The sequence below is a fragment of the Catharus ustulatus genome, chromosome 31 (genome assembly GCF_009819885.2).
Source record: "Catharus ustulatus isolate bCatUst1 chromosome 31, bCatUst1.pri.v2, whole genome shotgun sequence".
Classification (NCBI taxonomy): domain Eukaryota; kingdom Metazoa; phylum Chordata; class Aves; order Passeriformes; family Turdidae; genus Catharus; species Catharus ustulatus.
The window spans coordinates 194,554-215,505 of NC_046251.1; the positions used below are offsets into that span (position 1 = coordinate 194,554).

The 20,952-nt window shown below is 58.3% G+C and overlaps 1 protein-coding gene across 1 annotated transcript in view; it reads right to left on the minus strand.

Annotated features, from left to right (window-relative positions):
- LOC117009100 (cyclic AMP-dependent transcription factor ATF-7-like) overlaps nucleotides 1-20,952 on the minus strand; it is a 63,091-nt gene that overhangs the window by 24,355 nt on the left and 17,784 nt on the right. Inside the window, exon 3 of the mRNA XM_033083293.1 lies at nucleotides 1,704-1,800. Within this exon, the coding sequence (XP_032939184.1) occupies nucleotides 1,704-1,800 (97 nt within the window). The remainder of the gene's footprint in view (nucleotides 1-1,703; nucleotides 1,801-20,952) is intronic.

Consider the following 20,952-nt stretch of genomic DNA (forward strand, 5'->3'; position numbering starts at 1 on the left):
CGGGGCTCGTCTGGGAGCGCTCCCAGCTCGGCTTTGCCCTCCCGAGCCGCGGGATTTCCAGGCACGAACAAAGCCCGGCTCAGCCCGGCTCGGCCCGGCCCAAAAAAACCCGAACCAGACCCGGGAGGGATCCCAGTGCCCCCTCCCCGCTCACCTGGGCCAGGTGTGCCGCTGCCACAGACACAAAATGGGGCAGGAAAACCGGGATGGATGGATGGGATTCCAGGGAATAACTGGAATCTCGGGGCTCAAAGGCAGGAAGGGTTCACAGCCCTGACACCCCTGGGCTGGGGCTGGGGGGGTTTAACTGGTCCTGAACTGGGTAAACTGGGGTTGGGGGGGGTTTAACTGGTCCTGAACTGGATAAACTGGGTTGGTTTGGGGTTTAACTGGTGCTGAACTGGATAAACTGGGGTTGGGGTTTAACTGGTACTGAACTGGATAAACTGGGGTTGGGGTTTAACTGGTGCTGAACTGGATAAACTGGGGTTGTTTGGGGTTTAGCTGGTCCTGAACTGGATAAACTGGGTTGGTTTGGGGTTTAACTGGTGCTGAACTGAATAAACTGGGTTTGGGGGGGGGGGTTAGCTGGTCCTGAACTGGATAAACTGGGCTGCTTTGGGGTTTAACTGGTGCTGAACTGGATAAACTGGGTTTGGGGGGGGGGGTTAGCTGGTGCTGAACTGGATAAACTGGGGTTTGTTTGGGGTTTAACTGGTCCTGAGCTGAATAAACTGGGTTTGTTTGCATTTTAGCTGGTCCTGAACTGGATAAACTGGGCTGCTTTGGGGTTTAACTGGTGCTGAACTGGATAAATTTGGTTTGGGGGTGTTTAACTGGTCCTGAACTGAATAAACTGGGTTTGGGGGGGGGTTAACTGGTTCTGAACTGGATAAACTGGGTTTGTTTGCATTTTAACTGGTGCTGAACTGGATAAATTTGGTTTGGGGGGGTTTAACTGGTGCTGAACTGGATAAACTGGGCCGCTTTGGGGTTTTCTGTGCTTTTCCCCGGCCAGGGCTGGCCTTGCTCCTGTGTCCCCAAGGATTTTGTCCCCTCCTGCTCTGCAGGGACTCAGCTGTGCCTGTGGGAGCTCTGGGAGCCCCACAGCTCAGCCCAAACCCTTCAGGAGCTGCTGAGCTCCCATTCCCTGCTCCAGGGCTGGAGATGAACGGGGGAACGGCGCCAGGCTCCTGCAGCAGCTCCCTGCTCCCTGAAACCCTCCAGGATTCAAACTCAGGATTTAAGGAACCCTCTCCTGGCTCTGGGAACACCCAGCAGGGGCTCTGGAACCTTCCAGACGGAGATCTGTGGGGTCTGGGGGGGTCTGCAGCTCCGTGGGGCTCTGCAGCAGCGTTTAAGGGATTTAATTTATGAACTGCAGCTTCCTAAAAGCTCAGGAAAACCGACACCTGGGCCGGGAGGGGAAGCTGCTTTGTCAGGTTTGGTTCACGGTGCCCAGAGCACACGCAGAGACCTGAAACCCTGCTGGCCATAAATCCTCCAGCCTTTAATAAAAAAGGGCGAGCGCTCCAAAAAAAAAAAAAAAATTACAAAAAAAAAAAAAATCAACCCAAACCTCACAAAACCTGATACCACCATAAAAAAAATAAAGAAGCTGGGGGGGTCTGGCTGTGCTGAGGGGCTGATGGAGGGCAGCTGCAGCTGGCTGTGCCTGCAGAACGCCGGGCTGGTGGCCGTACCTGCGATGATGACGGAGTCGGTGCGAGCGGGGCCGAACTTGAGCGTCAGCTCGTGCTTGTGCCTGTGCACGGCCAGGTGGTCCTCGTTGGTGAACCGCTGCAAAAACGGCAAAAACGGCCAAAAACGGGCTGAGAAACGGGCTGAGAAACGGGCTGGGCTCTGGGGGGTGGGATGGGGGGATGGGGGGACAGAGGGACAGGGGGACAGGGATGGACAGGGATGGACAGGGGACAGGGGGAGGACAGAGGGACAGGGAAGGAAAAGAGGGACAGGGGACAAGGGGGACAGGGCTGGACAGGGCTGGACACAGGGACAGAGGGACAGGGGGACAGAGGGACAGAGGGACAGAGGGACAGGGGGACAGGGATGGACAGGGAGGGACAGGGAGGGACACAGGGACAGGGGACAGGGGGACAGAGGGACAAGGAGGGGACGGGGAGGGGACAGGGGACAAGGGGACACAGGGACAGAGGGACAGGGATGGACAGAGGGACAGAGGGACAGGGGGACAGGGGACAAGGGGGACAGGTCTGGGACACAGGGACAGAGGGACAGGGAAGGGACAGAAGGACAGAGGGACAGGGGCCCAGGGAGGGGACAGAGGGACAGGGGACAAGGGGACAGGGATGGACAGAGTGACAGAGGGACAGGGGGACAGGGATGGACAGAGGGACAGGTCTGGGACAGGTCTGGGACACAGGGACAGAGGGACAGGGGGACAAGGAGGGGACAGGGAGGGGACAAGGGGACAGGGAGGGACAGGGGAACAAGGTTGGGACACGGCTGGGACACAGGGACAAAGGGACAGAGGGACAGGGGGACAGGGGACAGGGTTTGGACACAGGGACAGAGGGACAGGGCTGGACAGGGGGACAGGGGGACACGGCTGGGACACAGGGACAGGTCTGGGGGAGCACGGGGACCCCCACAGGAAAATCCCTCCCGGGGGTTCTGGGGGTTTGTAACCGTCTGGGGGTTCGGGTGATGATGGAAATTCCGAATTCCCAATTTCTCAGCTTTGTTCCCTCCCGAATTTGGGGCAGTTGGGGCACGGGGTGAGCCCCTCACCCCCCTCAGCCCCCCAGAATTTCTGGAGCGGTGGCAGGGGGAGCTTTTCCCCCCCAGAAAATCCCAAATCCCGGGATCAGCGCGGGATCAGCGCGGGATCAGCGCGGGATCAGCGCGGGATCAGGAAAACCCGAGACGAACAAAGGCGGCGAGCGAGGCGGCGCGGACGGGGTTAAGCCCAGCCCAGCAAAGCCGGGATGGATTGCGCTCTGTCCTAATGGACTGCGACAAACGGGGCCGGGCCGGCGCCGCCGCAGCGCCCGCCACAACCGGAGCGGCTGCAGGGCTGCAGCAGCAGTGCAGCACTAGTGCAGCAGCAGCGGTGCAGCAAGGCAGCAACGGAGCAGCACTAGTGCAGCTGCGGTGGTGCCGTGGTGCAGCCGCAGTAACAGCAGTGGTGCAGCAGTAGTGCAGCAGTGATGCAGCAGCGCTGCATTGCTGCCCTGGCCCCCTCCCCCGTCCCACCCCAAGCCCCCCGAGCCCGCCCGGGCGCCCCTCGGTTTATCGATGTTTTATCGGCTATCGATGGTTTATCGGCTATCGATGGATTTTATTCGCTGATTTACAAATAAACCCGGGTTTGCTGAGCGGAGCAGGGGCGGGGGACAATGCCTGAGTGCTTGGGGACAATCCCTGAGTGCTGGGGGACAATCTCTGAATGCTTGGGGACAATGCCTGAGTGCTTGGGGACAATCTCGGAGTGCTTGGGGACAATGCCTGAGTGCTGGGGACAATCCCTGAGTGCTGGGGACAATCCCTGAGTGCTTGGGACAATGCCTGAGTGCTGGGGACAATCCCTCAGTGCTTGGGGACAATCCCTCAGTGCTTGGGGACAATGCCTGAGTGCTGGGGACAATCCCTCAGTGCTTGGGGACAATCCCTCAGTGCTTGGGGACAATCCCTGAATGCTGGGGACAATCCCTGAGAGCTTGGGGACAATCTCTGAGTGCTTGGGGACAATCCCTGAATGCTGGGGACAATCCCTGAGAGCTTGGGGACAATCTCTGAGTGCTTGGGGACAATCCCTGAGTGCTGGGGACAATGCCTGAGTGCTTGGGGACAATCCCTCAGTGCTGGGGACAATCCCTCAGTGCTTGGGGACAATCTCTGGTGCCGAAGTCCCAAACTCAGCTCCAAACTGAGCTCCCAAACCCAGTTCAGGTCCCGAATCCAGCTCAGCTCCAAACCCAGCTCCAAACAGAGCTCAGCTCCAAACTGAGCTCAGCCCCAAACCCAGCTCAGCTCCAAACCCAGCTCAGCCCCAAACCCAGCTCCAAACCCAGCTCAGCTCCAAACCCAGCTCAGCCCCAAACCCAGTTCAGCTCCAAACCGAGCTCAGCCCCAAACCCAGCTCAGCTCCAAACCCAGCTCCAAACTGAGCTCAGCCCCAAACCCAGCTCCAAACCCAGCTCAGCCCCAAACTGAGCTCAGCCCCAAACTGAGCTCACCCCCAAACCCAGCCCCAAACCCAGCTCACCCCCAAACCCAGCTCAGCCCCAAACCCAGCTCCAAACTGACTCCAAACCCAGCTCAGCCCCAAACCCAGCTCCAAACTGAGCTCACCCTCAAAACCAGTTCAGCCCCAAACCCAGCTCCAAACCCAGCTCCAAACCCAGCTCTAAACCCAGCTCCAAACCCAGTTCAGCCCCAAACCCAGCTCAGCCCCAAACTGAGCTCACCCCCAAACCAAACCCGATCAAACCCCACAGATCCTTTCCCCACATCTGCCCCGTTTCTGTTTTTCCTGCCCAAGGAGCTTTTCCCAAAGCCTGGGAGGCTCCGGAACAAAGGGAGGGCGAGGGGCCCCGCGAGGGGGGCGCACCCGCGGCGCTGGGCCGGCCCCAAAATCCCCGGGATCTCTGGAATGCGGCAGGACCCTGCTGGGACGGGAAATAAACCCGGGTTTTGTTAGGATGAATATTTAGCAGGCGGGCGGCGTCGGAAATCTGAACACCTGAGACGGCGAGGGGGGAGAAAAAATGAAAAAAATAAAAAAAAAATCCCAATTCTCCCGCCGCGTTTTGCGCTAAAAAATGTGATTTCCATCTCGGGGAGCGCCTCGCTCCTCTCCCACATCCCCGGCCAACACCGGGTTTATTTTAATCTTTCATTTCCCTTCACCGCCGCATTTTTATTTTATTTTTTTTTATTTTTCCGCGGCACTCCGGGCGCGCGTTACAGCTCTATTTAACATCTTTATGCGGGCTCCCAGCCCGGCTGCGCTCCCCTCGCCGCTCGCAGACACAATCCATCTTGTGCTCGCGTTCCGAGCGCCGAGAGGCAGCGAGCGAGTCTGGCAGCCGGGCCCTAAATCATCAGAGCGAGGGGGGAGCGAAAATGGGATGAGTTAAAGCCGCAGCAGCGCTGCTTTAATATTTAATCTCCTTCCATCGGCAGCTGACGGGCAGCGGGGCAGGCTCGGCTGCTGGCCCGTGCCCATTAAAAGGAGCCGGTGGTCGGGAATGGGGAGGGGAGGGGAGGGGGAGCGGCCCCGGGGGTTCCCCCGGTCCGGCCCGCCCCGAGCACGGGGGTGACAGAGCCGGGACTGGGATATTTCCCTCCCCAGTGCGGTTGGGGTGGGTTGGGCAAAACCGTAAATTGAATTTTTCCCTCCCCAGTGCGGTTGGGGTGGGTTGGGCAAACCCGAAATTTGGATTTTTCCCTCCCCAGCAGGGTTGGGGTGGGTTAGGCAAACCCGTAAATTGATTTTTTCCCTCCCCAGTGCGGTTGGACGAACCCGAAATTTGGATTTTTCCCTCCCCAGTGCAGTTTGACAAACCCGAAATTCGGATTTTTCCCTCCCCAGTGCGGTTGGGGTGGGTTGGGCAAACCCGTAAATTGAATTTTTCCCTCCCCAGCAGGGTTGGACAGACCCAAAATTCGGATTTTTCCCTCCCCAGCAGGGTTGGGGTGGGTTAGGCAAACCCGTAAATTGAATTTTTCCCTCCCCAGTGCAGTTGGACAAACCCGAAATTTGGATTTTTTCCTCCACCGTGGGGTTTGACAAACCCGAAATTTGGATTTTTCCCTCCCCAGCAGGGCTGCGATGCATTGGGTTAGCTCTGACAAACCCGTAAATTGAATTTTTCCCTCCCCAGCAGGGTTGGGGTGGGTTAGACAAATCCATAATTTGGATTTTTCCCTCCCCAGTAGGGTTGGGATGCATTGGGGTAGGTTTGACAAACCCGAAATTTGGATTTTTCCCTCCACCTGCGGGCTGGGAACGGTTTGGGAACGGTTTGGGAACGGTTTGGGAACGGTTTAGGAGTGTCAGTGGCTGTCCCGGGTCAGTGATGTCCCCGTGTCCCAGCTGAGCAACCCGGGATAATTCCTGGCACGGATTAAATCGCGGAAGGGCCCGAGGGCCCCGACCCGGGACAGATTCACCCGGAGCCGCGCTCGGTTATCCCGGGACATTCCAGAGCCGCGCTCGGTTATCCCGGGACATTCCAGAGCCGCGCTCGGTTATCCCGGGACATTTCCGTGGGATGCGGGGGTGGCCAGCACAGCCCGGGGGTGGCCAGCAGAGCTCAGGGGTGGCCAGCACAGATCAGGGGTGGCCAGCAGAGCTCAGGGGTGGCCAGCAGAGATCGGGGGTGGCCAGTACAGCCCGGGGGTGGCCAGCAGAGATCAGGAGTGGCCAGCACAGCTCGGGGGTGGCCAGCACAGCTCGGGGGTGGCCAGCACAGCTCGGGGGTGGCCAGCACAGCTCGGGGGTGGCCAGCACAGCTCGGGGGTGGCCAGCAGAGCCCGGGGATGGCCAGCACAGCTCGGGGGTGGCCAGCAGAGCCCGGGGATGGCCAGCACAGCTCGGGGGTGGCCAGCAGAGCTCGGGGGTGGCCAGCACAGCCCGGGGGTGGCCAGCAGAGCCCGGGGGTGGCCAGCAGAGATCGGGGGTGGCCAGCACAGCCCGGGGGTGGCCAGCAGAGATCGGGGGTGGCCAGTACAGCCCGGGGGTGGCCAGCAGAGCTCGGGGGTGGCCAGCACAGCTCGGGGGTGGCCAGCACAGCCCGGGGGTGGCCAGCACAGCCCGGGATGGCCAGCACAGCCTGGGAGTGGCCAGCACAGCTCGGGGGTGGCCAGCAGAGCCCGGGAGTGGCCAGCAGAGCTCAGGGGTGGCCAGCACAGCTCGGGGGTGGCCAGCAGAGATCGGGGGTGGCCAGCAGAGATCGGGGGTGGCCAGCACAGCCCGGGGGTGGCCAGCACAGCCCGGGGGTGGCCAGCAGAGCTCGGGGGTGGCCAGCAGAGCTCGGGGGTGGCCAGCAGAGCCCGGGGGTGGCCAGCAGAGATCGGGGGTGGCCAGCACAGCTCAGGGGTGGCCAGCACAGCCCGGGAGTGGCCAGCAGAGCTCGGGGGTGGCCAGCAGAGCCCGGGGGTGGCCAGCACAGCCTGGGGCTGGTCGCCACGGCAGCTCCCGGCCCTGGGCGAGGAAGGTTTGGAAGGATCGGCTCAGGAAGGAAAAGCAGAGCTGGGAGAGCTCGGGCACAGCGTTCCCTGATCCGGGAAATCCGGGATAAACCCGGGAGGGATCACCCCAGCCCGGGATGAACCCCGAGAACACAGCATTCCCGATCCAGGAAATCCGGGATAAACCCGGGAGGGGTCACCCCCAGCCCGGGATAAACCCCGAGAACACAGCATTCCCTGATCCAGGAAATCTGGGATAAACCCGGGAGGGATCGCCCCAGCCCGGGATGAACCCCAAACACCCCGCATTCCCGATCCAGGAAATCCGGGATAAACCCGGGAGGGATCGCCCCCAGCCCGGGATAAACCAAACACCCCGCATTCCCGATCCAGGAAATCTGGGATAAACCCGGGAGGGATCGCCCCCAGCCCGGGATAAACCAAACACCCCGCATTCCCGATCCAGGAAATCCGGGATAAACCCGGGAGGGATCGCCCCCAGCCCGGGATAAACCCCAAACACCCCGCATTCCCGATCCAGGAAATCCGGGATAAACCCGGGAGGGATCGCCCCAGGCCGGATTGAACCCCAAACACCCCGCATTCCCTGATCCAGGAAATCTGGGATAAACCCGGGAGGGATCGCCCCAGCCCGGGCAGCACCAAAAGCCGAATTCGCTGCACCCTGAGCCGTCCCCCAGCCCAAACCGCAGCCAGATTTCACCCCTGAAATGCCAATTTTGCCTCTGCTGTGCCTTTAAAGCGCTGCTCCCTCTGCCCCGTGATTGATTCCGGGTCCTTCCTCGCGTTTAAAAAAAAAAAAATAAAAAATGAAAAGAAGAATAGGAATAATAATCGAAGAGTGGGCAGCGCTGGGCGAGGAATCCCCGGCCCAGCCGCCCCGCAGATCGTTGTGCAAAGCGCCAAAATTGCCGTTTATTTATTTTTTTCCCCCCGGTTTCCTTGTTTGCTCGGAGAGTTATTGTCGCTATTTTGGGTAGGACAAAAACCGAGCCCTCCCCGCGTCCTCCCGGCCGCAAGGGCAGAGCGTTTAACCCGAGGAGGTAAATAATTTAATAATAATTCAATTTACATTTCCACGGCCGCGCCGATCCCCCCAGGCCCGGCCCCCCCGGTGCAGATGTGCGGCGGGGGGAACATCTGGCGGAGGGCGCGGAGCCAAGGACGGCGGGGAGGGATTGGGATCGGGAAATCAGCGCGGAATGCGGAACGGAACGGAACGGAACGGAACGGCGGGGGAAGCCGGGATGGATCGGAACCGGGCCTGGAAGGGATCGGAACCGGGCCGGACGGGATCGGAACCGGGCCTGGATGGGATCGGAACCGACCCGAGTGGGATCGGAACCAGGCCCGGGTTATCTCAGAGGGATAAAAACCCCGAGCTGGGATCGGAACCAGGCCTGGATGGGATCGGAACTGGGCCTGGATGGGATCGGAACCGGGTCTGGCTGGGATCAGAACCAGGCCCGGGTTATCCCGGCGGGGTGAAATCCCCGAGCTGGGATCGGAACTGGGATCGGAACTGGGCCGGATGGGATCGGAACCGGCCCGGCTGGGATCAGAACCAGGCCCGGATGGGATCGGAACCGGGCCTGGAAGGGATCAGAACCGGCCTGGGTTATCCTGGGAGGGTGAAACACCCGAGATGGGATCGGAACTGGTCCGGATGGGATCGGAACCGGGCCTGGAAGGGATCAGAACCGGGCCTGGATGGGATCGGAAGCAGCCCAGATGGGATCGGAACCGGCCCGGGTTATCCCGGGGGGATGAAATCTCCGAGCTGGGATCGGAACCGACCCGGATGGGATCGGAACCGGGCCTGGATGGGATCGGAACCGGCCCGGATGGGATCGGAACCAGACCCGGGTTATCCCGGTGGGGTGAAACAGCCGAGTTGGGATCAGAACCGGCCCAGATGGGACCAGAACCGGGCCGGAAGGGATCGGAACCGGCCCGCATGGGATCGGAACCGGTCCGGGTGGGATCGGAACCGGTCCGGGTGGGATCGGAACTGGTCCGGCTGGGATCGGAACCAGGCCCGGGTTATCCCGGTGGGGTGAAATCCCCGAGCTGGGATCGGAACTGGGATCGGAACCGGCCCGGATGGGATCGGAACCGGCCCGGATGGGATCGGAACGGGACCTGGGTTATCCTGGGAGGGTGAAACACCCGAGATCGGATCGGAACCGGCCCGGATGGGATCAGAACCAGGCCCGGGTTATCCCGGCGGGGTGAAATCCCCGAGCTGGGATCGGAACCAGGCCCGGATGGGATCGGAACCGGGCCCTGCTGGGATCAGAACCGGGCCCTGCTGGGATCAGAACCGGTCCGGGTCGGGCTCCTCTCGCCTCCAGAACCGGGAGTGTCCCAAAGGAGCGGCTGGAGGAGCCGGTTCTACTCCAAACCCAGCCCAGAACAAAGCCGGTTCTACCCCAGACCCAGCCCAGAACAAAGCCGGTTCTAACCCAAACCCAGCCGAGAACAAAGCCGGTTCTACCCCAAAGGGAGAGGGAAAAACCCAGGGATTCAAAACCTCCAAAAACGGGAAAAATGAAAAACCCAGGGATTCAAAACGACCCTAAACAGGAAAAATGAAAAACCCAGAGGTTCAAAACCACCAAAAATAGGGAGAGGGGAAAAACCCAGGGGTTCAAAACACCCAAAAACGGGAAAAATGAAAAACCCACGGATTCAAAACGATCCTAAACAGGAAAAATTAAAAACCCACGGATTCAAAACACCCAAAAATGGGGAGAGGGGAAAAACCCAGGGGTTCAAAGCACCCAAAAAATGGGAGAGGGAATTCCTGAGGGGTGGGAGACACCGGGGGCGGGGGAAATGAGCGCTGTGGATTTTTGGGAAGAGGCTGCAGGAATCCCGAGGGGCTCCAGGAATGGGATCCTGCCCCCGGAGCGAGTCCTGCCTTCCTCCCACCCCATCCCTCATCCTCCTCCTCGCTCCCAGCCTGGAATTCCCCCTCAGTCCCGTTCCTGCGCCCTCCCCCCGCCGCATTCCCGGCTCCAGCACTGCGGTAATTAAAGCTTTTAGGGAAGGAGAGCGGCAGCAGCAGGAAAAAAAAAAAGAAAAAGAAAAAAAAAGAAAAGCTCGGCGTTCGCCTCTTTGTGCCTCTCGGAAGAGCCACCTGTTTTATCGGAACGGGGATTTATGGGCACATTAACGCCGAGCTGCTGCTCCCACCCTGATGAGCTTCTCAGTGACCCTCTTCTCCCCGCAGATTTATGGCTCCGCCAGAGCGCTCCCCTCGGCTCATCCTGCGGCTCCTGCGTCCCCAAAATGCACCCTGCATCCTCAAAATCCACCTTGTGTCCCCCAAAAACCATCCTGCATCCCCCCAAAATCCACCCTGTGCCCCTCAAAATCCACCCTACAGCTCCTGCATCCCCCCAAAATCCATCCTGTGCTCCCCAAAATCCACCCTGTGCCCCCCAAAATTCATCCTGCATCCTCAAAATCCATCCTGTGCCCCCCAAAATCCATTCTGCATCCTCCAAAATCCATCCTGTATCCTCAAAATCCATCCTGTATCCCCCAAAATTCATCCTGTGCCCCTCAAAATCCACCCTGTGCCCCCCAAAATCCATCCTGCATCTCCTCAAATCCATCCTGCAGCTTCTGCATCCCCCAAAATCCACCCTGTATCCCTCAAAATCCATCCTGTGCTCCCCAAAATCCATCCTGTGCCCCCCAAAATCCATCCTGCATCCCCCAAAATTCATCCTGTGCCCCTCAAAATCCACCCTGCAGCTCCCAAAATCCATCCTGTATCCCTCAAAATCCATCCTGTGCCCCTCAAAATCCATCCTGTGCCCCCCAAAATCCATCCTGCGTCCCCAAAATCCATCCTGTGCCCCCCAAAATCCATCCTGCAGCTCCTGCTGCAGTCGGTTCTCCCAAACTCCGGGCTCAGGTTTTGTGCCAGAGGCTCTCTGCCTTGATCCCGTTTTTTTTTTTTCCAGGGACCCTCGCTGGGAGCTTTGAGCCCGCTCCGTGTCGGGATCAGGCTCGGGGAGCAAACACGGACACCATCCCTGCAAAACCCTCACTAAATCCCAAAAAAAATCCCAAAAGATCCCCACAAAATTCCCAAAAAATCCCCAAAAAATCCCCCGAAAAATCCCAAAAAAAATCCCACAAAATCCCAATAAAATCCCACAAAATCCCCAAAAAAATTCCCAAAATATCCCCACAAATCCCCAAAAAAATCCCCCCAAAAAATCCCCAAAAAATTCCCCAAAAAATCCCACAAAATCCCAATAAAATCCCACAAAATAAAAAAAAAATCCCACAAAAAATCCCCCCAAAATCACAAAAAATCCCCCAAAAAACCCCAAAAAATCCCCCCAAAAATCCCCCAAAAATCCCAAAAAAATCCCCACAAAATTTTTTTTTAAAAATCCCAAAAATTCCCCCAAAAATCCCCATAAAATCCCCCCAAAAATAAAATTAAAAACTCCCCGCAGGTTCCCCGGCAGAGCCGCAGCCTCCCAACCGCGCTCATCGCTCCCTCCCGCGGCTCCCCCGGCCCGGTTCGGTTCGGCCCGGCTCGGTTCGGCCCGGCTCGGCTCGGCTCGGCACCGCTCGGCTCGGCCCGGCTCGGCACCGCTCGCTGCGGGCGAGCACAAAGCCAAGGTGACCCCGAGCCGGCCCCGGGCCATAAACCCGGCATTGAAATTCCCCTCGCGTCCGGATCCTCCTGAAATTCCTTCCCCGCGCATTGAAATTGGAATTGAAATTGGAATTGGAATTGAGATTGAAATTCCCCTCGCGGCTCCGCGGGCGCTGCGGCAGCGGGGAGGGCACGGGACGGGAACGACGGGAAAAACGGGACGGGAGAGTTCCCGAAATCCGGGATGGGAAAAACGGGAAAAACGGGATGGGAGGATTCCCGAAATCCGGGACGGGAAAAACGGGAAAAACGGGATGGGAGAGTTTCTGAATTCCGGGATGGGAACGGGAAAAACGGGATGGGAGAGTTTCTGAATTCCGGGATGGGAACGGGAAAAACGGGATGGGAGGATTCCCGAATTCCGGGATGGGAATGGGAAAAACGGGATGGGAGGATTCCTGAATTCCGGGACGGGAACGGGAAAAACGGGATGGGAGGATTCCCGAAACCCGGGATGGGAGAATTCCCGAAATCCGGGATGGGGACAATTCCCTAATTCAGGGATGGGGAGAAATCCCGAATTCCAGGGTGGAAGAATTCCCCAATTCCGGGATGGGGACAATTCCCCAATTTCAGGATGGGGACAATTCCCCAATTTCGGGACGGGAGAATTCCCGAAATCCGGGACGGGAGAATTCCGGGATGGGGACAATTCCTGAATTCTGGGCTGGGGACAATTCCTGAATTCTGGGAGGGGGACAATTCCTGAATTTTGCGGGACTGGGAGCAGGGGAGAAGGGAACCGCAGCGGCGCTGCAGGGCAGGGAGAGCTCGGGGCACCGGGAAAGGATCATTCCCAAATTCCCGGCAATCCAGGGCACGGGGAAAGGAGCATTCCCAAATTCCCGGCACTCCAGGGCACCGGGAAAGGAGCATTCCCAAATTCCCGGCTCCGGGAAAGGATCATTCCCGAATTCCCGGCGTTGCAGAACAATGGGAAGAGCTCGTTCCCAAATTTCTGTCACTCCAGAGCACCGGGAAAGGATCATTCCCGAATTCCCGGCTCCGGGCAGGGCTCATTCCCGAATTCCCGGCTCCGGGAACTGCCCGCGGGGAAGGGAAGGGGAAGGGGAAGGGCAGGAAGGAGCTCGGAACAAAGGGAAGGGGAGGGAAAAACCAGCCCGGGATCAGCGGCGCCGCCTAAACCCGGCCTGGGTCTGTGAGCGGCTCCTGCGGGACTTGATCCCAGAAATTCGGGATTGAGCCGTTCCTTTTGGGGTTTGATCCCAGAAATTCGGGATTGAGCCGTTCCTGCGGGGTTTGATCCCAGAAATTCGGGATTGGGCCGTTCCTTTTGGGGTTTAACCTCCCAAACTCGGGTTTAAGACACTCCTTTGGGGTTTGATCTCAGAAATTCGGGGTTAAGCCGCTCCTTTGGGGTTTAACCTCCCAAACTCGGGTTTAAACCGCTCCTTTGGGGTTTAATCCCAGAAATTCGGGTTTAAGCCGCTCTTTTGGGGTTTAATCTCCCAAACTCGGGTTTAAACCGCTCCTTTGCGGTTTAATCCCAGAAATTCGGGTTTGACCCGCTCCTTTGGGGTTTAACCTCCCAAATTCGGGTTTGGGTCACTCTTTTGGGGTTTAATCTCCCAAACTCGGGTTTAAGCCGCTCTTTTGGGGTTTAATCTCTCAAATTCGGGTTCGGATCGCTCTTTTGGGGTCCATTCTCCCAAACTCGGTTCGGGCCGGCTCCCAGTGGGTTCCCGAGCTCGGGTTTAACTCCCGGTGAATTCCCGGCGCTGTCACAAACCCGGCCCTGGCCCGGAGGCGATCCCGGTTCGGCCCCGCTCGCCCGGCCCCGGCCCGGAGGCGATCCCGGTTCGGCCCGCGGGAATTTCGCGGGTTTATTGATTTTATCCGGTTCGTAAAATAATGAAATTAAAATTTAAAAATCGCTTTGAGCAGAAGAGCTGGGCCGAACCGGAGCCGGCGCTCAGAACAGGCGGGGCCGAGATCTGGGGAACCGAACCGGGCCGGGATGGGTCCGAATCGGGATGGGTCGGAACCGGGCCGGGATGGGTCGGAACCGAGCCGGGCCGGGTCAGAACCGAGCCGGGATGGGTCAGAACCGGGCCAGGATGGGTCCGAACCGAGCCGGGATGGGTCGGAACCGAGCCGGGATGAGTCGGAACCGAGCCGGGATGGGCCCGAACCGGGTCGGGATGGGTCAGAACCGAGCCGGGATGGGTCAGAACCGGGATGGGATGGGTCAGAACCGAGCCGGGATGGGTCGGAACCGGGCCGGGATGGGTCGGAACCGGGCCGGGATGGGTCCGAACCGGGCCGGGATGGGTCAGAACCGGGCCGGGATGGGTCAGAACCGGGCCGGGATGGGTCAGAACCGGGCCGGGATGGGTCGGAACCGAGCCGGGATGGGTCAGAACCGGGCCGGAATGGGTCCGAACCGGGCCGGGATGGGTCAGAACCGGGCCGGAATGGGTCAGAACCGAGCCAGGATGGGTCAGAATCGAGCCGGGATGGGTCAGAACCGGGCCGGGATGGACCCGAACCGAGCTAGGATGGGTCAGAACCGAGCCGGGATGGGTCCGAACCGGGCCTGGATGGGTCAGAACCGGGGCTGGATGGGTCAGAACCGAGCCGGGACGGGTCCGAACCGGGCCAGGATGGGTCAGAACCGAGCCGGGATGGGTCGGTACCGAGCTAGGATGGGTCAGAACCGAGCCAGGATGGACCCGAACCGGGCCAGGATGGTTCGGTACCGAGCCGGGATGGGTCCGAACCAGGCCGGAATGGGTCAGAACCGAGCCGAGATGGGTCGGAACCGGGCTGGAATGGGCCCGAACCCAGTATCCCCAGCACTCCCAGTATCCCAGTATCCCCAGTATCCCCAGTATCCCAGCACTCCCAGTATCCCCAGTATTCCCAGTACCCCCAGCACTCCCAGTATCCCAGTATCCCAGCACTCCCAGTATCCCCAGTATTCCCAGTATCCCCCAGTATTCCCAGTATCCCCAGCACTCCCAGTATCCCCAGTATCCCCAGTATTCCCAGTTCCCGCGCGGATCCCGCGGCTGCCGCAGAGGGGCGGAGCGGCCCCGGCTCCGAACAAAGAATCCTTGGGAGGAAAAGGGAGGAAAACGGAGCAAAAAAAAAGGAGGAAAAATGAGGAAAAAATGCGGAAAAAATGCGGATTTCAGCTGGATCCGAGCCGCGATTTTTGGGGCGTTTAAATAAAAACAAAAGGATTTATTTGGGATCCTTGTCCAGCCCAGGCACATCCCCCCGGTTTGTTTTTATTGATCTCCTTTATTCCTTTATTGATTATTTTCAAACCCGGCTTGGATGGGTTTTGGACAAGAAGTTGAGAGAAAACGCTGCGAGCTCAGGCGGCTTTTGGGGCTGGAGAAATCCCGGCCCGGCCCGGCCCGGCTCGGCTCGGTTCAGCCTGGCCTGGTTCAGCCTGGCCCGGTTCCGGGATCTCCCGGGGCTGGAACCGAGCTCTGGTACCGAGCTCCGCCCGAGCCGCCGCTCCCGGGGAAATAAAATCGATTTAAATTCTAAATTACAGCTGGGAGGGGACACGGCTCCAGACAGCCCTGCCCAAAACTGGGTTTAACCCTGCCCAAACCCGGCTTTAACCCTGCCCAAAACCCGGCTTTAACCCTGCCCAAAACTGGATTTAACCCTGCCCAAAACTGGGTTTAACCCTGCCCAAAACTGGGTTTAACCCTGCCCAAACCCGGCTTTAACCCTGCCCAAAACTGGGTTTAACCCTGCTCAAAACTGGGTTTAACCCTGCTCAAAACTGGGTTTAACCCTGCCCAAACCCGGCTTTAACCCTGCCTAAAACTGGGTTTAACCCTGACCACAACCCTTGGGCTCGTAGCCACGCTCTGCTCCTCGCTAGCCCAGCTCTGTGGGCTCGTAGCCACGCTCTGCTCCTCACTAGCCCAGCTCTGTGGGCTCGTAGCCACGCTCTGCTCCTCGCTAGCCCAGCCCTGTGGGCTCGTAGCCACGCTCTGTTTGTGGCCAGCCCAGCTCTGTGTCCCCCTGGGCTCGTAGCCACACTCTGCTCCTCACTAGCCCAGCTCCATGGGCTCGTAGCCACGCTCTGCTCCTCGCTAGCCCAGCTCTGTGGGCTCGTAGCCACGCTCTGCTCCTCACTAGCCCAGCTCTGTGGGCTCGTAGCCACGCTCTGCTCCTCGCTAGCCCAGCCCTGTGTCCCCTTGGGCTCGTAGCCACGCTCTGCTCCTCGCTAGCCCAGCTCTGTGGGCTCGTAGCCACGCTCTGCTCCTCGCTAGCCCAGCTCTGTGGGCTCGTAGCCACACTCTGCTCCTCACTAGCCCAGCTCCATGAGCTCGTAGCCACACTCTGCTCCTCACTAGCCCAGCTCCATGAGCTCATAGCCACGCTCTGCTCCTCGCTAGCCCAGCTCTGTGGGCTCGTAGCCACACTCTGCTCCTCGCTAGCCCAGCTCTGTGACCCCTTGGGCTCGTAGCCACGCTCTGCTCCTCACTAGCCCAGCTCCAAGGGCTCGTAGCCACGCTCTGCTCCTCGCTAGCCCAGCTCCAAGGGCTCGTAGCCACGCTCTGCTCCTCGCTAGCCCAGCTCTGTGGGCTCGTAGCCACGCTCTGCTCCTCACTAGCCCAGCTCTGTGGCTCGTAGCCACGCTCTGCTCCTCGCTAGCCCACCTCCAGCCCCGCTCCAAGAGCTGCCAAGCAATCCCAGCCAGAGGAATTACAAAGATTTTACCTCACAGGAAACGCTGCCATTAAATAATATTTAAGCCTTAATTATATTTTAAACCGGCCATTTTCCAAAAAAAGAACTTCTATTATTGCAGTTAAAGGTCTGTCAACATTTCCATTCTAAACCTCCATTTCTAGGGGGTTGATAATTCGGCCATAAAAATTCATTCCAGGCTGGAGCTTGGCAAACGGGGGCTCAGCCTAGGAGCAGTATTTTTTATTATCCAATTTGGTTTAAATTGGTTTGGCCGTTTTTAAGTTATAGGAGTGTAAAAAATAAACGTTTGCTGGTTTCAGATGCCTTCTCGAGCTTATTGTTATTCAAAATTAGCCCAGCCTGCCCAGCTCCAAAACAGCCCCGGGAGGGGAGGGGCAGCCCCGGGCCGGGGACAGTGGGAGCTGAGCTGGGATTAAATCGTGATAGAGCCTGAGATGGGATCAAATCCTGCAGGAATCCTGGGCTGGGATCAGCTCCTGACAGAGCCTGAGCTGGGATTAAATCCTGACAGAGTCGAGCTGGGATTAAATCGTGACAGAGCCCTGAGCTGGGATTAAATCGTGACAGAGCCCTGAGCTGGGATTAAATCGTGACAGAGCCCTGAGCTGGGATTATTACGGGGCTGCTCCTGCCCCGTTTCCCCGATCTGAAATGGGGAATGGGGAATGCTGCACCTGCCCCGTTCCCCGCTCAGAAATACAGAAATATATACAGAATACAGGAATATAACACACAGAAACACAGGAACGGGGGAATTCTCCAGCTGTCCTTCCTGCCCCAATCCCTGCTCAGAAATGGGGAATGGGGAATGTTGCACCTGCCCCATTCCCTGCTCAGAAATACAGGAAAATACACAGAATACAGGAATATAATATACAGAAATACAGGAATGGGGGAATTCTCCGGCTGTCCCTGCCCCATTAACAGAAGGGTTAATGGGGAATTCTCCAGCTGTCCTTGCAGGGCTGTCCCTGCCCCATTCCCTGCCCCGTTCCCTGCCCCGTTCCCCGCTCAGAAATACAGGAATATATACAGAGTACAGGAATATAATATACAGAAATACAGAAATGGGGGAATTCTTCAGCTGTCCTTCCTGTCCCGTTCCCCACTCAGAAATGGGAATTCTCCACTTGTCCCTGCCCCGTTCCCCGCTCAGAAATACAGGAATATATACAGAATACAGGAATATAATACACAGAAATACAGAAATGGGGGAATTCTCCAGCTGTCCTTCCTGTCCCGTTCCCCACTCAGAATTGGGGAATGGGGAATGCTGCACCTGCCCCATTCCCTGCTCAGAAATACAGGAAAATACATAGAATACAGGAATATAATATACAGAAATACAGGAATGGGGGAATTCTCCAGCTGTTCCTGCCCCATTCCCCGCTCAGAATCGGGAATTCTCCACCTGTCCCTGCCCCATTCCCTGCCCCGTTCCCCGCTCAGAAATACAGGAATATATACAGAGTACAGGAATATGATATACAGAAATACAGGAATGGGGGAATTCTCCACCTGTCCTTGCAGGGCTGTCCCTGCCCCATTCCCTGCCCCATTCCCTGCTCACAGACTGGTTAATGGGGAATTCTCCAGCTGTCCTTCCTGCCCCATTCCCTGCTCAGGAATACAGGAATGGGGGAATTCTCCAGCTGTCCTTGCAGGGTTGTCCCTGCCCCATTCCCCGCTCAGAATTGGGAAATTCTCCACCTGTCCTTGCCCCATTCCCTGCCCCATTTCCTGCCCCATTCCCCACTCAGAATTGGGAACTCTCCGGCTGTCCCTGCCCCATTCCCCGCTCAGAATTGGAAACTCTCCGGCTGTCCTTGCAGGGCTGTCCCTGCCCCATTCCCCGCTCAGAATTGGGAAATTCTCCACCTGTCCTTGCCCCATTCCCTGCCCCATTTCCTGCCCCAATCCCTGTTCAGAATTGGAAACTCTCCGGCTGTCCCTGCAGGGCTGTCCCTGCCCCATTCCCTGCTCAAAAATACAGGAATGGGGGAATTCTCCAGCTGTCCTTCCTGCCCCATTCTCTGCTCAGAATTGGGAAATTCTCCACCTGTCCCTGTCCCGTTCCCTGCTCAGAATTGGGAAATTCTCCACCTGTCCCTGCCCCATTCCCTACCCCGTTCCCTGCCCCATTCCCCGCCCAGAAATGGGAATTCTCCACCTGTCCTTGCAGGGCTGTCCCTGCCCCATTAACAGAAGGGTTAATGGGGAATTCTCCAGCTGTTCCTGCCCCATTCCCCGCTCAGAAATACAGGAATATATACAGAATACAGGAATATAATATACAGGAATACAGGAACGGGGGAATTCTCCACCTGTCCTTGCAGGGCTGTCCCTGCCCCATTAACAGAAGGGTTAATGGGGAATTCTCCAGCTGTCCTTCCTGCCCCAATCCCTGCCCCATTCCCTGCTCAGAAATGGGGAATGGGGAATGCTACACCTGCCCTATTCCCTGCTCAGAAATACAGGAATGGGGGAATTCTCCACCTGTCCCTGCCCCATTAACAGAAGGGTTAATGGGGAATTCTCCGGCTGTCCTTGCAGGGTTGTCCCTGCCCCATTCCCCACCCAGAAATGGGAATTCTCCAGCTGTCCCTGTCCCATTCCCTGCCCCATTCCCTGCCCCGTTCCCCGCTCAGAAATACAGGAATATATACAGAATACAGGAATATAATATACAGAAATACAGGAACGGGGGAATTCTCCACCTGTCCTTGCAGGGCTGTCCCTGCCCCATTAACAGAAGGGTTAATGGGGAATTCTCCACCTGTCCCTGCCCCATTCCCTGCCCTGTTTCCTGCCCCGTTCCCCACTCAGAATTGTGAACTCTCCGGCTGTCCTTGCCCCATTCCCTGCCCCATTAACAGACGGGTTAATTGTGAACTCTCCGGCTGTCCCTGCCCCATTCCCTGCCCCATTCCCTGCCCCATTAACAGAAGGGTTAATTGTGAACTCTCCGGCTGTCCCTGCCCCATTCCCTGCCCCATTAACACACGGGTTAATTGTGAACTCTCGGGCTGTCCCTCCCCATTAACACACGGGTTAATTGTGAACTCTCGGGCTGTCCTTGCCGCCTCGCCCTCGGGCTCAGCCGTGCCAGCTGCACCCGGAGCTGCCCAGAATAGCCGGGACAGCCCCGCTGCAGCCCTGGCAACCCCAAAATGTTTACAGCGCGGCCCGGGGCCGGGGGGGCTCCCGAGGGACCCTCTGGAGGGGGGAGAAGGCGGGGAAAAAGGGGGGAAAAAGGGGGGAAAAAGGGGGGAAAAAGGGAAAAAATAAAGGGGGGGATTTACAGGGAGAGGCTCAGAGCTCTGTGGGGTTTAAAGGGATGACCTGACCCAGGAAACACCTGGAAACACCTGGAAACCCCTGGAAACACCTGGAATTCCCCAGGGAGGATCCTCAGCCCTACAGAGCACCCTGAACTCCTTGCCCAGCCTGGAAATGAGGCCCCAGCTCCCACCCAGGCAGGGCTGTGGGGAGCTGATCCCCTGGATCACCCATCCCTGGAACGGGGCTGTGGGGAGCTGATCCCCTGGATCCCCTGGATCCCCCATCCCACTGATCCCATTCCTGCCTTGATCCCATCCGTGAAGGACGCAGTGCCCAGGTCAGCCTGGATTGGGGCTGTGGGGAATTGCTGGATCCCCTTTTCACATCCCATCCCATCCCTGATCCTATTCCTGCCCTGATCCCACCCCATCCCTGATCCTGTCCCTGAAGGACGTGGTGCCCAGGTCAGGCTGTGGGGAATTGTTGGATCCCCTGGATTCCCCATCCCATCCCTGCCCTGATCCCATCCCTGAAGGATGCGGTGCCCAGGTCAACCAGGAATGGGGCTGTGGGGAATTTCTGGATCCCCTATCCCATCCCTGATCCCATCCCTGGATCCCCTGGATCCCCCATCCCATTGATCCCATCCCATCCCATCCCATCCCTGAAGGACGCGGCGCGCAGGTCAGCCTGGAATGGGGTTGTGGGGAATTGATCCCCTGGATCCCCTGGATCCCCCATCCCTGATCCCATTGATCCCATTGATCCCATCCCATCCCTGAAGGACGCGGCACCCAGGTCAGCCCGGATCAGGGCTGTGGGGAATTGCTGGACCCCTGGATCCCCCATCCCATCCCATTGATCCCATCCCATCCCTGCCCTGATCCCATCCCTGGATCTCCTGGGTCTCATCCCATTCCTGCCCTGATCCCATCCCATCCCTGATCCCGTCCCTGAAGGACGTGTTGCCCAGGTCAGCCCGGATCCCCTGGATCCCATCCCTGATCCCATCCCATCCCATTGATCCCATCCCATCCCATTGATCCCATCCCTGATCCCATTGATCCCATCCCACC